This window comes from Candidozyma duobushaemuli, assembly GCF_002926085.2.
Source record: "Candidozyma duobushaemuli strain B09383 chromosome Unknown B_B09383, whole genome shotgun sequence".
In the NCBI taxonomy this organism is placed as follows: domain Eukaryota; kingdom Fungi; phylum Ascomycota; class Pichiomycetes; order Serinales; family Metschnikowiaceae; genus Candidozyma; species Candidozyma duobushaemuli.
Genome location: NW_020289895.1, coordinates 1,534,843 through 1,551,379, shown reverse-complemented (window position 1 = coordinate 1,551,379; position 16,537 = coordinate 1,534,843). Strand labels below are relative to the sequence as shown.

Here is a 16,537-nt window from a genome sequence, read left to right as displayed (position 1 = left end):
GGTGAACCTACCACACCTTATCTCATCACTGAATTCGCGTCTACTACTCATCCTAATCATCAAACACACCAGACCCGATCTACAAGCACAACAAGTGTTAATCCGCAACAATAGTTCTTCCCAATCGACATCTCAACTGAAATCACTAAAACTCAATCCCGTCCCAGCCCATGATATGGTGAACATTCAAGATCGGGTCGAGTTGGATGGCGCTTTTGGAACCATACGATGGATTGGGAACCTCCCGCAGTGGGGATCAGCGACTTTGGCGTACGGAATTGAGTGGGACGATCCCCAAAGAGGGAAAAACAGCGGCTCCGTCGGAGACACTTTCTACTTTTCAGTTAAAGTGCCTCTCAGTGGGTCTTTCGTCAAGGCAAGCAATAAGAAACTACGATTGGGCAGGTCGTTTGTGGATGCTCTTTGGGAGACGTACTGTGGAGAAGAAAACGTGACAGCGTTAGGGCAGGAGATTGTATTTGGCCTGAAGACGGTGGAGTCCTTGGGGTTTGAAGAACTCAATGAAAGGAGGGGAAAGCTAGAGACGCTCGAGTCAATTACGCTTGATAAGCAGATCGTGGCGTTTTGCGGAGACTTGAGTGGTATTCCTGAACTCAGCGGGGCGAAGTATCTCGATTTGAGCTACAACTTGTTGGTGAATACTGAGGAGGTGATCAAGATCGTGAGTAAAATGCCACTGCTTGAGTCGTTGAATGTGAATGGTAACGTTTTCACAACTTTTGGTGAGGGACAATTACCTGTGGAGACGGTTTCTGCAGCTTCGTGTGGATTGGAGGAGGATAGGATAGACCAGTTTCTTGCACTGTTTCCGAAGATACGAAAATTGTGCGTTGCAGGTAATGATTTAGCTTCTGTTCCTGAGGCAGCCCTACAATATGTCGATCTGCTTGATATGTCCTTCAATCGCCTCCAAACTGTACCTGACATACCAGCCAGAGAGCTCATTCTTGCCAATAATGCCATCGAAACGCTTCCACATATGACCCTACCAACAAAGGTGTTGGACCTTCGAGAAAACAAAATCAGCGACTGGGCTCAAGTGGAGCTGATATCAACGGTATTTCCCGAGCTTGAAGAACTCCGAATTGATGGGTGCTCTTTGTTTGAGAACATGGAGGTAGACGAAATGACGACCCAGCTTATTGGAAGACTTCGATGCCTGACCTCAGGAAAGGGAATAAAAAAGCTTAATGGAAGCACCTTGCTGGATGACAAAATCAGAAGCTCTGAGATCTACCTAGTGTCTTTAATTCAAAAGGGCACAGTGGTCCTGAGCACCAGATTGTCCGAACTCAAAGAGAAGTACAGCATTCAGCAAACTGACACAACTCAATCTCATCACCCCAAAAACCACTACGTCATAACTGTCAAGGGGCCCCAAGGAACACTCTTTTCCAGAACGTTCGTTCCCTCCAATTCAGTTCTACGCCTCAAAGGTATCATTACAAAACACACTAGCGTGCCCGTACACCGGTTCAGTCTTTACTATTATCCGAACGACGCCCTCCACGGTTCCAAGACGTACTTGGACGACGATGTGGCCACTTTGGCCAGCGCTGGACTAGAGAACCAGCATCACGTTTTTTACGAACCACTCCCTCTATAACTCCTGGCTTACACGCTGGCGTCAAAGTGCCACAAGCCATCACCCAAATAATGCAACAATTCAATACCCACGCCCTTGTTCTTGGACTTGATGTCGTCGGTGCTCATTGTCAATTTTCCTATCGCCAAAGCAGACTCCTTGCCCTCGGCGTAAATGGTGACGACGGTGCCTTCTTCGAGATTCTCCTCGGGCAACTTAGCACCGGCTGAAGTCAAACCTGGACACATGACGTTGGCACCAGACATGACGAATTTGATAGCACCTCTGTCAACTTGGACTCTGGGGAACAATTCAGGGTATTTGTGGACCACCTTCAAATGGGGGACCAAATCGTCGAAATGCTGGAACAAGACGATCTCGTCGTCAACAGAGTAGCACTGGATCTTGTGTTCACATTTGATCAAGATCACTTGCGACTTCTTGGGAATGATGTCGTCGATAACCGGCTCGACCTTCTCAAAGTGGTTAACAAAGTTGGATTTAAGTCCTCTTTGAACAGAGGACTTGATGTTAGAACGCGAATGGACCTCCTCCTTGCCGAATTTTTTGAACATGAAAGTAGGTGGTGGTGGGATTCTTCAGTCTCCGATCGGTTGAGCTCTTCGCTACGCTGGTGTATGCAGGATACTTTAGAAGGTCCTACTCTACAGCAACAAAATCTACTGTCAGGGCCAATAATTACAGTGCCGCCACCTTCTGTCGACGTCACCGCACTCAAAGATAGCCCTGGGCTTGCTATGGCCCCTTACGCGATGCAGAACTAGCCTGCTTCGGCATCCAGCTCAAGATGCAATTTTGAAAACGTTGCATCGAGCGAGGCACAAGGCGTCTACTCGACCTCGTAGGCCTAAAAGTGTTTTTTTTTGATCGTTTTACCTGAGTAATTGAACTCAATTACACAGACAAAAGCGGGAGTGGCCCTCGATGAGGTGACATCCGAGATAAAACATTCCAAAAATTCCCCTGACGGTCACGACACAAGGAAGGACCACCAGGGAGCTGTCAGGTATAGTTTTCAACCAGCAAAAACATGATCTCGGACGAATCCTCACTGATACACGTAATGCCCCTGCATAAAGATAAAGAACAAGAACTTCTCGGTGGGAGGATCCTGGGTGCTTATATACTCGCGCCGCGAAGGCCGGGTAATATATTTGCGGGTCGTGCATGCACAATAATGGCTGCAAAACGGCTACGAATGGTATGTGGAACGGTGGATCAGTCAAAGTCAACGAAGTCTGGAAGTTCGTGATTTGCTGATGATGCAGATTGATAGGTATGTATGAGTGTCTTGCTTTCTTTGTCCGAAAGCTTGGACATGAATGCTTTAGAATGCAATAAATTAGTAGTGGTGGTGCTGTGCCGTATGCTATCACAAGCTGGGGAGTCTTGTGGATCGTAAATGTTGTCGAGGTCTGAAGCATTCACAGGAGTGTAGTACGACATGTAAAGGTCACAGGTTTGTTCGGATGTGAGGATGCCTTCTTGGTTCTGGAAGTCGTTGGGGTATAAAACCTCTTGAGAGGGTTTCGGCTGCGTATTCATGGAGCTGGTGCGTTCGGCAAGTGCAAGAATTTCATCGTCGTCATCATCAAAGTCAAAATCATCGTCTGATACATGGGCCTCAACTGGAGTGTTCTCTTTGCCAGTGGCTGGAGACTCCGGCAGCTTCAGGCTTTGAGCAGCTTTCAACTGGTTTATGACATTTGGAGGGCATTTTTTGACCCCCAAGGTTGTCCCTGGCAGTTTGGTGGCTTGCTTTGGAGGAAGTCCAGGAACTGTCTCAAGAGTCGGTTGCTTCAGTTTCTTTGCAATGGTAGGAGGAGCCACGACGGGTGAAGATGAGACTTTTTGAAAACTTGATTCATTAGACTTGGCAAGAATATCATCAGAGATGAGCTCATCTTCGGACTCTTCCACTTTTTGACGCTTTTTGGAAGGACCCTCAGGATTCTTGAGCATGTCGCTCACAGATTGGAACCCTGTCTCGACGTCATCGGGCATAAAAAAGCGCTTCTCTATCTTCTTCGACTTCGCCTTTGACTTGCTCTTTTTCGTACCACTCATGTACTTCATGGCAATCTTGATAATCTCATCCTCATCCTCTTCATTCTTTATCTGGACATTTTCGTCTGGGATCTCGATGAACTGTTCATTCACAACAGGATTAAATCGGTGGGGATGATGCGTCGTTGGTCATGCAAGTTGATCATATTTCCATTCATGATGTGCTGCTGGATATACTCGTATCCGCCCATGGCTTTGTCAAATTTGGTCTCTTCATTACCAGCGAATAGAAGAAGCACTTTACCATCTCTATTTCTGCCTGTTCTTCCCATTCTTTGGATATTCTTGATAGGTGAGGATGTCGAATCGTAGCACACAATTAGATCAACCTCACCAATATCAAGACCCTCTTCACCGATGGAAGTGGCAACAAGAATATTGTATTCACCAGCTTTGAATTTGCGAATAAGCTCTTTTTGAACCTTCTGATTCATGCCGGTCATTTGGGCTTCCTCTGAGGAGGTCGGTCTTTGCGAAGAGCTTGGCGGCTGTGATTCGACATCCTTCTTTTTGCTTTTCTTCCCTTTGGCAGCAAACTTTTCCTCATCGAATTTCTCCCTTTCCTTGGCTTGACCAATAAAGATGTGTGGTTTCAAAGTCGAGTCACGCTGCTCGATAGCCCTCACTATATCGAGTGCCAGTTCTCTGAACTCCGTGAAAATAATCACACGAGAGTCTTGATTAGAGGTGTTTTGAAAAAATGATTCAAGTTCTGAGATGACAATCTCAAGCTTTGGATGGCCGAGAAACTGCTTGTCGGACACGCATTTCTCACAAAAGTCCACCAACTTCTTGATGCTTTCGTGGAAGTAGAATTTTGCAGCCATATTGTTCTTCGACTTTTTGCTGTTGAACTTGGTGGTAAACTCAGTGTACTTCTCCTTGAAGTAAGCGTAAAACGAACGTATTCCGTATATGTTCAACCGCCGGAGGCCCTGACCCACGACGGCTAGAAGCTGAAGTATGAAGAAGTTCAGCCACTTGAGCCCCTCTGGAATCAGGCGGTTCATCACAATCTTCTTCTGTGCGGTCATGGCAGTAAAGGCGTTGATGTAGGCGGGATCACGCACATCGTAGATGTTTCTCTGGTTGGCCTGCTCGAGAATGGGCTTCACTGCTTCCGTTAGCAAATCCACAGCATGGCGAATTTCTTCCGACTGCCCGACCGTAACTCGATCTATGAGTTTCCGTTTGAGGTACTTGTAAATGTCAATGCTCTTTTCTGTCCTGACCTCGATCTTCGAAACCAGAAGGTTATCCACGATCTCCTGGACACCTTCAACGTCTGATGCTGGCGTGGCTGTCAAGGCCAAAACTCTGTAGGCCTTATTGAACCGATCTAGAAACTTCACGACGTTGTTGTATGCGTAATTGCCCTTGGCTCTGTGGGCCTCGTCGATGACCAAAAGCACCACTGACTTGGGATCGACTATCCCGGTTGCTAGATCGTTTTCCACAACCTGCGGAGTCGTAAAAAACACCTGTTTCTCGTCCCAGATGGCTGCTCTGTTGCGACGCGTCTTATCGAGCAAAATCGCCACCTTTTCCGGCGGAATACCCGTGATTCCACAGCACGCCTTGATCTGCTGAGCCACCAAAGGTTTAGTAGGAGCCATAAAGATCACCTTGGCTTCCGGAAACCACCGTAGAAAATTCAACATCACCGTGCTTGCAATAAACGTCTTTCCTAGACCTGTCGGTAGCGCCACCACGATATTGTGAAAGAAGGACCGATACACAATGTTGTACTGGTAGTCACGGATCGGCAAGTTTGTCGGGTATATATAGGTAGCCAAGGCCACAGCGTCCATTTTGTGGTGACAAGGACCATCTGTCTTTTTCGACGACGTCTCCACCTGGAATATCCCCACATCTAGATCATCGTCTAGTGAGTCCATAGTAGTTGATAGAGGCGCGCTAGAAACATCAACACTTGATACTACTTATGGAGGACGAGGTGTACGGAGAACTAGCCACTGCGGTACGGAGGTTGAAGCAGCCGCTTGCAGATTTGACGAAATTGCACGAGCAGTTTGTTTTGGATAACATGAGTGGAATCAATAATGTGAAGAGTGTGAGAGACTTCAGGAAGGGTCTAGAGAAGGCTGTGGAGAAGCAGACCGAGGCAGAAAAGGCCAGGAGGGAGTGATCTGGCAGTGCTTTAGAGAATGATGAATTGACTGGATTGTGGAGCTGGAGACGCGTTTGGCGTCTACTCGGCGATGTTGTTATTGACGATTAAGTGAATGACGTTGATTGAGTGAAATAACGCGTGGACCATGCCGTTCTGAGGCGCTCCGAGAGATCAATCACTAAAATTGGTATCTGAAGACTCACTACTGAAATGATAGCGTCCCATGGTATAAGAAGATCTCATCCATCATCTATTTGATGGAGAAGGGTTAATTGGCTGCTAAACTTGATTGAAGGCTTGATTCAAATCAAGGCCAGGGAGGTTATGGTTACAGATCATGAGGGGTCTTAGGACTCAGGAACTTCGCTTGATTCAATGCTTAACTGGCGTTGTGAGGTTCATCACATTGGAGGTGAACCAGATCATCAATCAGTGTTATCACCCGTTGTGTTGCAAGCACTACCAGCCCAAAGAAGAGCCAGTACGCACGAATTAGGTAAATAACGGAGCTTTGCTATCCTTGCTTCCCTCAAAGGAGCTTCTGCCGTGTGTCACAAGACACCACATCACCCATGAGGACCACCTTCAACAGGCCACTATAGGCCTCTTCTACAAGGCAGTTATAGACGGCTGATCAGCGGCTGATTGGAAGCAGGAGGCAGAAGAATAGAAGCCCAGATGAAGTGGGCCAATCCCCCCATCGTCAGATAAGGCACCAGAGGGGTGCTTCGACTACGTATGGGAGCACATAATACAAGAGTATGTTTCACCTTTACTAACCACAGACGACAGCAGTGATCTAGGAATTTTCCATGTCGCTGTTCTTCGCTGTCATTGTAGACTGAACAATTTCACCTCAGGTCCCAGTTGTCCTATCAACGCAGTGGCCTGTCTATCATCTCGTACGACAAAGATCGCCTTCTATTAAGAAACCCCACGTTGTTTACCCGTTGAAACTCGACGCATCAAGGACTCGACTCATTTTGACATCGTCAAAACCACAGTTGGACCAGTTCTTCTGCTTCTACATATACGCGATGGATCGACGATTCTGATCGGCGATGCTCCGATAGGAGAGATACTTTTCAGAAAACAACGCAGCCATAAGCGCAGCGCATAAGGCGGGAGAACTCACAACCTGTTCCATTTCGGATCCTTGTATTATTTTCGAAAAACACGCCTTGTTCGAAAACAAAGGATGTCATGGAGCAGGGCTCATTTGCCACACCGTAGTTTTACTGCGGCGACGTAACAGAGGACTCGCAGGGACATATCGGCCTCGAGGCAAATGCAACGCAGGGTTCACAACATTGAGCGTTGTTCCGAGTTATTTTTCAAAGAGCTGGAGGGATTTTCAGGTTACGTCGGAGAGATCGAGTTCTGATTATGAAATGATCCGACGGCGACGAACCCAACACCGCGCCCAACAACATGGAGGCTTAACATTTATGATCATCCAATAGCGATTCAACGACACCCAGATAAGGCTGCCTTACGATTGGATCAAATGGTGAGACTACGAATCAATGGTACAACCATTGGATCCCGAAAAGGCACACAAATCAACATTCCCTTTCCCCTCCCTGGACGTGCTTTCGGGATTCTTCATCCTTTCTTACGTTTCCCCAAATCATCCGGTTATCCCCCCTACCTTGGCTGCAAACAACCAGCCTCCGTAACTGTCTGTTCTGCAGTTTCTCGGAAACACTCCGAAAAAAACCTCGGAGAAGGAGGGGTGCAAAAATAGGCCACCCAATTGGGCAACGCGCCCGCTCTGTTCGACAATGGCCATCAATTCTGCCCTTTCTCTTTTGATTCCAATTTCTTCATTTTCAACTGAAGCTCTCCCCGTTCTGTGCTGGTTTTCCGTGTTCCTTTGGACGTTCCTCCTTCTGCAACATCGTCCACGTAATAGGGTGCATTTACGGTGCACACGCAGCCGAGCAAAGTTGGCGCATATACTGGTAAAAAACGTCGGCTCACCAAGAAATTGCCTCACAAGCCGGGAATGCCGATACCATTGAGAGTATAGATCTTAAATCAACAGGAGGAAGAAAGAAAATGAAGAAAATGGTAAAGCTGAGGTTGTATTTACCGATCGGCCGTTTTGCCGCTTTGGATCTTTTTTATTTTAGCAGAGAGGTACTCCTTGATGGCTTGAGGTGATCTGCTTCGGCTACCCAAAAAGGCAGATACGGTAGGGTTCCGTGAGGCTTGTCCCAGTTATTAATATCTGTGTAGGTCGGTGCTGAGGCTGGGGAATTTTCGCTTCCCGCTGTTGCCTGCCGTTCTGAGCGCCCATTTTAGTTTTTCCGGGATGCTGCAATGTGTGCGACATTTCTCGCCGGATGGGGTAACCTCCCGAACCACCCGTACACCAACATTCTACCCCAGCTTCTAGTCCCACTTATGGACCATAATTTCAACCGCCATACATGGCTCCCCATCCGCTGTGCATTCACACAAATGCGCCTACGGGGTAAATTTCAGTGCTGAAGTTTTGCATGTGCTCAAGCAAAAAGAATGATTCTCCGCGCCTGCTTGACATGTTTTGAAACAGACCCAGAATGTGGGGTAGAGTACGAGTTTAGTCTTGATGGCAGTGACCTGGCCAGCAAATTACCCTTCGTCAAAATAAGGTTATACTTCGACGCAGGTGGTGTTAAGTCACTCTACGTGCACTTTCTAATGATATTTTTCAAAAATAGCTGGCTCGGGTCTATCGTGTGCATCTAACATGGCAAATACTGAAACTAAGCGCACGGTGAGCGTGATCTATGGATTTTTCACCAAAGCCTTCCTACGATTTGGCTCAGCCGGCACCGGTGAAACCGCCTTGAGGCGGGAAGGCGCTTGATGGATAAAGGCAAAATAAGCGATCAGCATGCGAAAATATGAAGGATCCCATTTGCAGCCGTCTTAAACACAAACCGAAGCAAGAGGTGGATCACTCACATCGGTGGCAAATATAGAAACAAGGCGGAAAACAAGATCGTCCTCGATCGCTCTGGAAGATTCCGAAATCCCACATTCCTTATCGCGTCAGACGATACCTTTTCGTGAATATGTCCATTTTTGTGCTACCGCTTGTTTGACCTTCCAAATTGGTACTAGTTCTTGTCAGTCGGTGCATTTGTCCGTCTCCATCCACTACAATGCTGGAGAGCTCGGCATTGCTATTATTGATAAGCTTTCCCGAGACTAAGGACCTGCCAAGTGCTGGATGCCAAAGTCTTGTCGAGGCTGGTCTATTGTTAGCGGAAGCAGAGCCAAAACAGTTGCGTTTTTCGAGGCGGAGTTTGAAAAGTCTTTCTGTTGAGGTTCTCCAGAAAAATGATATTTTGTGAGAAGCTTCATTTTTTTTTTTTTTTTTTTTTTTTTGGATTCATCACCAAAGATGGTCCTTATCCCCGAGAGGGTTCAAGGTGGTAGTTTTAAACACCTGCATACACGCCACTGGATGCGGCGTTTTGTTGCCGCACACAAATGCGGCGCAGCCGCGAGTGAAGCCTAAATCCACTATACAATGTGCGCTTCTGTCCTGCAGACAGTTTTGTCAACCTCCATGGGCCCAGGCCCTCTCGACAATGCCGCTGTTCAGGGTGCCTTTTTCAGGGGAAAATCCGGATTTTCGAATATATTGTTATTGAAAATTCGGATCGGTGGATCGCTTGTCGATTCGGGCCTGCCGAAATCTGCATTCCGAGAATAGAAACATTAAGCCTCAGGAAATATTCAGAGGCTAATGCCCCCGCGGGAAAATCCGGGGAAGCGAGTTTCAGTGTTCAGCGTGGGGGGACTTCCAGAAACATGAACCCCGGGTTTTGGCTGAAATTCGCTCGGTGTTAGTGGCTGTGAGAACAAAAATATTTTCACAGCCGTGCCACAAAATGGCTTTAGGTTGCGCTTAACAGCCGCTCTGGATCAATGGAAAGTGGTGCAATTTCAGATTGCAAAATAAGTTACACGATGGACTGAAATTACGAGCACGAGCAGGACATGCTGGAATTGCCGGGGCGCATGCCTTAGACAGTTGATGTGGAAAACCTCACAGGCACAAGGCACCAGCAATACAGCTGACGCTAAGTTTCGTCTAGGTTTGTGGAACCTTTGACTTCTAGAAGTATCGCATCGCACGATGACTATTTGACTGCGCAGTTGGTAAAAGGAGAGAGGTCCAGATGACATGAAAATTGAATCGATTGATTTGGTGGGGTTCTGAAATTTTGCTACTCTTTTTTCCCTGCCATTGCATATCTCAAAATTATCTCAAATTTCAACACTGACAGGCGGTACGGTTTGCCCATTTTGCAGCCGAGCTTAGTCCATTTTGATTGCTCTGCCAGGGGTTGCTCTAGATCGCGTGGACCTTAAGCCGCCACAGTGAGGAAGCAAGGTCTCTAGGGTCCCAGAGAAGAGATTGGAAATTCCACGAGAATTGGTAGTTGCTCGGGCGATATGATCCATTTGCACCCATTGAGGTCTGCAGGGGTGGTGGTTTACGCCAAAGTTTAGGGAAAGAGAGGAGAAGAAACAGGGTGAACCAATTGAAGAAAATGAAATAGACGCTGGAGTCAATTCAATTGAGGTATTGTTGAGCTTTTCCGGTTCATCGAAAAGTACCGATCACAGCTATCACCCCAACTATTGATCACCAGATTGCACCCTGTACGGCTGCTATCCGATTCTACGTCGCAGTCACCCTACAATCTTTACCTTGCTTTCAACCCTTCCAACTATAATGGTACCTTGCTACGGCTTGAAGTCCACCGTCTTCCACATATCGAGAACCCGGAAGAATGAACCGCTCAGCGGCAAAACCCAAAGCTTTAAAATATGATTGATGACTTCATCAAAAGAGTCGCCCAGGTCTACACAAAACAGTTTCCCCTCCAGCATTCCGATATTCCACAAAACCAGCCAATTATTCACTAACCTAACATTGGTCCAATTGCCGCTTCACAGATGCGAAATCGCTTATGTCGTGGAGTGGCCGCACAGCTGTCTGGCTTCAGCGTCACTCTGTTGGATGAGTAATCTGGACAGGGTTCTGGCTGGATATTAGGGAACCTTTAGTGGACCTTTGCGGTTCTGCTTTTGGGTTTTACCGCCACTGGCTGCAAATGTGCACCTGCCTCCCCTCCTTTGACTTCGACCTAGTCGTACAGAAGGGCCTGAAGGGAAGGGATTTGCTACTGTGGTGGTGTTACGATTAGTGCTTTGGCTCAATGCTGCACAAAAACCTCCAAATTTTTGAGCTAGAAGCTTCCAACTTTTGATTCGCTTCTCAAAAGGCTACGCCCTATCGCCGAGTCAGACCCTGGACATCATAACCATTGACTGGCCCGTTATTGGCTCCGGACGTTTCCGGACCCGAGGATAATTCGGGAAGTGTGATTATGCGGATCGCGCCTAATCAGGAAAGCATGGTCTAGTGGTACTGCACACGGTGCCTAAAGCCCTATACTGACGTCTGCAGCGCGTGCGGCGCCTCCACCGAAGCGAAGGTCCAGCATGCTGCTCACTCGCCATATTGAAAACCCACTGTGCCATTCGGAAATAGCCCGAGCGCCCAGGAGACCGTCATTGTCAGCTAAAACCTTATTCGGATATGTGCAGCACGTGACCCCCTACAAGGAGATATCTCCGTATCGGGCACTCCCCCCATCTGACCCCAGCACCCATCCGTCCGATTCCCATGACCCTACTAGACGACAAAGGTACACCAACCCCATAACTCCGCAAAGCAACACCTCTCGGCGGGCCGTGTTTCTTGTTAAGGTTTTCTTTTTGAGGAGTCATACGCCGTGTGACTCCGGCCCGCTTGCTAAAAAAGAAACCCAAGCGGAGTCAAGTGGCACACCGCCCGCTGACGCACGATACTTTTGGTTGCAAAGAGGTGCTCTGACCACTCAGGGGGCTTGCCCGCGGCGGCGTAAGAGAAGAATCTTGCTGTCGGGGAAGTTTCGAAATGGCTTTGAGTGGATGTGGGTTCTGGTGGGTGGCTGTTGGTTTTTGGTAGTATTGCTATGCGGGCGGAGATGGAAGACCGGCAAAGGTAGGGCTGAAGCAGGGCTGAAGGTGGTCTTTTGCAGCGGTTTGTCGTAATCTGGGGTAGCCTTGGGGAGGCTTGTCTGGGGCCCTGGTTGTCAATTGAGAAGATGTGTTGACGACGGGGACTAAAGGGTCAATTGGAAGGGTCAATTGGGAGGCTCGTTGAATGATGAAATGAGAGGATGCTACAAGCCGCTGTATTGATGGGGTGCACTTGGTCATTGGTCCTGCTGGATTCGATATATTGAAAATTTCCTGATCCTGGAGCAGACTCATTGATTCGACAACCCTCCAACTTTTCATCACTCAATTGCTGTGTTTTTGTTAGCTGCTGTCTCAATCGATCCCGCTCTACCACTACCCATCAGTCCCATGGTCCTTCAATCCGCTAATCTCTTACTGCCCTGATCGTACTTCCACATATCAAAGCAACGATTCAAACTCCACTGACTGGCTATTTACCTACAGTGCCTAATACTCCTTGGCTTCTCATTCACTTCAAAATTAGCCCCATAGCCATAGGCCTCGTCTACTCAACTACTGCCATTGTCCAAAACTCAGCCCACTGATCTCCATCCCAGCACATACACACCCATCATTCCTCGTCCCTCCAATTGACAAAAATGACATTTCTTCATCAACCGCCGGAACTTCTATCCTTCCAGAGCTAATAACTTCTTAGTCCACCTGGAATTTGCAGCCATTACAATTCACCTGCTTCGTCCCCCACTCTCCATTTACCCATGGTCCCCCAATTCGTATAAATCCCCAAACGCAATATCCCCACGCTACCCCAGACACATGTCACCGCATTACCCCGGACTTAGATCATCCTCCCACATTGCGCTCCATGTATATCAAAAAATACATCATCCTCCGATCGACAAAACACATGCTATCGCTGGTATCGTCGCGCCATGTGAAAAGCGGGTTTAAAGATAGCCTGCACATAAGCGCCTCGCCCTACCCCCCCCCGGGCACACCGGCATCCGCAAGGGCGGCTATAACAAACGAACTACCACAAAAGAGAACAAGGCCCTGGGCGGGAGCCGTGGCTCTCACACAATGGCACCTGCCGGATTATGTGTGTTTAGACGCCGCATCGTCTTCGCGGGTCCTTCGGAGTCCAGACCGTCTGGCTGCAAAAAACCCGACCCGGCGTCCACGGGTGGCGGGTTGAAAGAGGGAAAATGCAAAACACGCTGGATTTGGAGAATTGGGGAAGGGGGAGCAGGGAATTTGCCTTTAGTGGATGGGATCTAGAAGGGATGGGATCTGAGGAATTGTAATTTCTGGCTGGCTGGATGAATGGGATCTCTGTGGATCTTGGTATTGTGGCATGGAGCCACTAGGGTAGAATGAGGTTCCCACGTTCTGGTGATACTGGAGGATGAATTGGATGGTCTGGATGGGATGAATGCTAAATGCAATTGCTTTGGGTCTCCTGGGATGGCGAATTGACCCTGGGGGTGGTGTGGTTCGACTTTTTTTTTATAGAGTTTCTGAAAAACTCCCAGTGGGCCATTTTCCATGCCACAAACCGCTGGAGCCGTCAAAAGCCGTTAATTGAGCCCAATTCCTCAATTCATAGAATACGGGCCGGTTTTGGTGTTTTCATTCATCCGTCTGAAGCGTCCTATAACCCCGATTCCCACTAATCCAACCGGTAACCAGCCCACACATCCTCCGAACGTCAAGCAAGAAAATCCTTCATCATCACTCTCCAAGAATGGCCTTCCCATTCAATCTACACCCAGCCGCTCCCCGAAACCCGTCCTACCACCCCTCCACACCTCCCCTCCATCAACACCCACTCCTTTCCACCAACGCCGTTTCTTCACAATCGGCGCTGCATGGTCTCACAATCGCCTCTCGATTTTGCTTCTTTCCTCGCTCGATTCTCCTCCTCCCGGTTCTTGTAGTCCGTATATGTAAACCGTACGTCTTGGCTCCAAGACAAACGTCGTACGATGCACCTAATTTCGCCAGCCAAGCCGGACACGTCAGATTTTGTAGAGATACGTTTCCGTGGGGATACAGTTACGGAGATACGTACGGAGAGAATTCTACGTTTGATGGGTGAGGCGATTGGGGAGTGGTAATTGGGAATTGAGGAACTGGAAATTGAGGAACTGGTGATATTCGAGAAAACGGCAAAAACGGAAGGAAAGAGTGATTTTGGTTTCTGTTGGCTTCCATTAGTAGGAGGTCGTCCCGGGATAGTCTATTGTTGCTGAGGCAATGATACAGCCAATGGCTCCGAAGAGAAGTAAGACGAGCCCGATTGGCTATAATGGAAAGCGACGAATTGATGGGCAGAAAAGACCCCGATTATCGATTTTGATTTACAAATCAGTTTTAAATTAAAATCGTTCAAATCCAAAATCACCACCAGGCTATGGTCTCGATGCACAACATCGTATAGTCCCTGCCAATGCTTCGGTGCCTATTTCCAGTTGTGATCCCTGGACACTCACATGCCACAATGACCATTTGGGAAGTAAACCATGGAGATTGGATTAGATTTCTGTACTTTTCTGTTCGTTCGTCTCGGTCTAGATTGGGTAGCTAATCGGGTAAAAGGCAAACGAGAATGACGAGCAACAGGGGGGTGGTTTCTAAAATAGATTTTTTCTGCAATCCGGCTATTCCACGGCGCCCCAGGCCTCCTAGATTTTCATCACCAAAACTTTCACTCCAGAAACGCAATCTTCAACGTAACTACATCAACGTCTACACTAACAGTTCATGACCATGACCCGTGACGGGTCCCCAATATATTATTAATGATGCTTTGGCTGAGGAATCAACCCCAGCGCATGCTATGCTCTACTTTTGTATAATGTCTTCTGCAACTACCCCAGACCTCACAAGCACAGTGGGTCCAAGAAATCGTAGTCAAACAGAATCCCGTTGACAAACTCCCGCGAGTTGACAATGTAGTTGAACTTGACCGCCTTCTTGGTCCCGGAACCGGCCGGGACGGGTGCAAACTCGCTGGGACGTCTTTTGAGCGCAGGCTTGAGGCCAAAATGGCAATCATCGTCGTCGTCGTCATCATCCTGCTCAGAAACAGACGAAGCCACCAGTGACTCGTCGTCGAAATTCATCAGACTGGCTCCCAGCTGCACAGACGAAACCAGCTCAGCGTCGCTGTCCATGGAGAAGTCAAGTTTGCTCAAGTGAGGAGTCAACAGAGCCTGGGGCTCGGGCTCCACCTCAAGGATGTACTTGGGCCATAGAGCCATGTGATGTCGTGGGACTTGTCCCAGTTGATTTCGGCAGGTGCCACTTCGTCTAGACCACAGAGGTCCTTGTACCAGCGGCGCCAGGTGATGTTTTCTAGTCTTTTGGAGTTGGAGGAAGGAATGGCTAACAGAATGTCGTCGAGGGCTGTTTTCACGGCGATGGAGTTGTTTTGTCTCCAGCAAGTGTAGAGGTGCTGCTCCGGAATAGGTCGTTTGGACATGTAATCAATGTTTTCGGTCAGCCGGGGGCTGGGCGGAGGAAGCAGTCGTCCATGGATGCAAGAATATGAAGTTTTTTGAGTTTTTGAGGTAATGGTATGAAGAGTGGGAATGTGGAAAGCCGGTTGCATTTATACATGTGCCCAGTTTCCAGGCAGCGAATTTCACAGCTGCAAGAGGCATGCATTGAAGCTGCTGCGGCGGATTCCAGCGCCGGTCCTGCATGCCCTGGAGAGGTTGCGTCGCAGCAGAGTGGAAATGCAACCCATGCAACCCGCGGTATGGGAGGAGGCCCGCTGCATGCGATATGTACCTCGGGTTTTGGACGCCTTCACGTTGCGGAGCAACGGGCCAATCTCATTATTGCAATTGTGAGTGGGCGAAAATCCCCTTGGTCCGCAAACGCAAAAACAATCTCTTCAGCAAAGAATTGATCTTGGGGTAGGCGGTGTATTACTAAATCTCGCCCGTTAGTGGCTGGTGTACGGGTGTTCGTCTCGCCACTAGCGCTTCCCGCGGAGTTGGCGTTGTTTAGTGCAACAGCGGTGAGCCCGCCGGTGGACCGTCAATGTGCACCATGCGCTGCCACGGAGAACTGTGTGCAGTCCGCGCATGGCGGCGTCTCTCTCACCGTCGGGTGAGAGTCGCTCGCAGTCTCCTGCGATCTGGAAAAACAAGCTGCGGAGGAAGCTGGGCAAATGTCGCGCTGCCCCAGCCCCCACCAAGAGTTTTTCCGAACCTGCCGGTGCCGCGACATTCCATGGAACATCTCCAGACCATGCTTTGTGACATCAGCAGCAACCAAGATCCATCTGGAACACCCTCTGACTAATCGAAAAAACCTTTCAACACCAATATCCGCCCAAACTTATTCGAATTTTTTTTTTCTCTCTTCGCCTCACGCGTAAGAGCCCCACCGTGCGGAGAACCCCGCCTCGAAACCTACGGCCACGTCTTATCGGCCCGCTGAGGGTTGTGATGTCACCGGCTTGCTTGAAAAATAGGCGTCACGTGCATGACACACTAACCTTATTTCCCCAATCTGGAGCATCGGCAGTCATTCTCAGCACAATAGGTGCCTTTAAGGTTGCATTTTGCGGCAACGAAATCGGAGCCGCACGTGACCAAGCTTCCACTGCGGTCAGCGTCATGCACACAGGCACGGAGGTGCACCGCGGAGGCTGTATG

General features: G+C 48.6%; 5 protein-coding genes across 5 annotated transcripts; 1 reads left to right on the top strand and 4 right to left on the bottom strand. All coding sequences in view use genetic code 12, as the record gives it.

Moving 5' to 3' along the window:
- Positions 1-175: 175 nt before the first annotated feature.
- CXQ87_002148 (uncharacterized protein) lies at positions 176-1,479 on the top strand (the record flags this gene model as incomplete). The annotated part of the gene is made up of 2 exons (XM_025480665.1): positions 176-1,422; positions 1,458-1,479. 2 exons carry the CDS (start codon positions 176-178, stop codon positions 1,477-1,479), a joined length of 1,269 nt encoding a protein of 422 aa, XP_025334965.1.
- A 156-nt stretch (positions 1,480-1,635) lies between these two features.
- On the bottom strand, positions 1,636-2,181 carry CXQ87_002147 (translation machinery-associated protein 20; the record flags this gene model as incomplete). Its single annotated transcript, XM_025480664.1, has 1 exon — positions 1,636-2,181. The coding sequence occupies one exon, from the start codon at positions 2,179-2,181 to the stop codon at positions 1,636-1,638; it is 546 nt and encodes a 181-aa protein (XP_025334964.1).
- Positions 2,182-2,845: 664 nt separating this feature from the next.
- CXQ87_002146 (uncharacterized protein) lies at positions 2,846-3,703 on the bottom strand (the record flags this gene model as incomplete). Its single annotated transcript, XM_025480663.1, has 1 exon — positions 2,846-3,703. One exon carries the CDS (start codon positions 3,701-3,703, stop codon positions 2,846-2,848), a length of 858 nt encoding a protein of 285 aa, XP_025334963.1.
- An 80-nt stretch (positions 3,704-3,783) lies between these two features.
- Positions 3,784-5,592, bottom strand: CXQ87_002145 (uncharacterized protein; the record flags this gene model as incomplete). Its single annotated transcript, XM_025480662.1, has 1 exon — positions 3,784-5,592. The coding sequence occupies one exon, from the start codon at positions 5,590-5,592 to the stop codon at positions 3,784-3,786; it is 1,809 nt and encodes a 602-aa protein (XP_025334962.1).
- A 9,157-nt stretch (positions 5,593-14,749) lies between these two features.
- On the bottom strand, positions 14,750-15,351 carry CXQ87_002144 (uncharacterized protein; the record flags this gene model as incomplete). The annotated part of the gene is made up of 2 exons (XM_025480661.1): positions 14,750-15,112; positions 15,175-15,351. The coding sequence occupies 2 exons, from the start codon at positions 15,349-15,351 to the stop codon at positions 14,750-14,752; spliced, it is 540 nt and encodes a 179-aa protein (XP_025334961.1).
- Between the last annotated feature and the right edge of the window lie 1,186 nt (positions 15,352-16,537).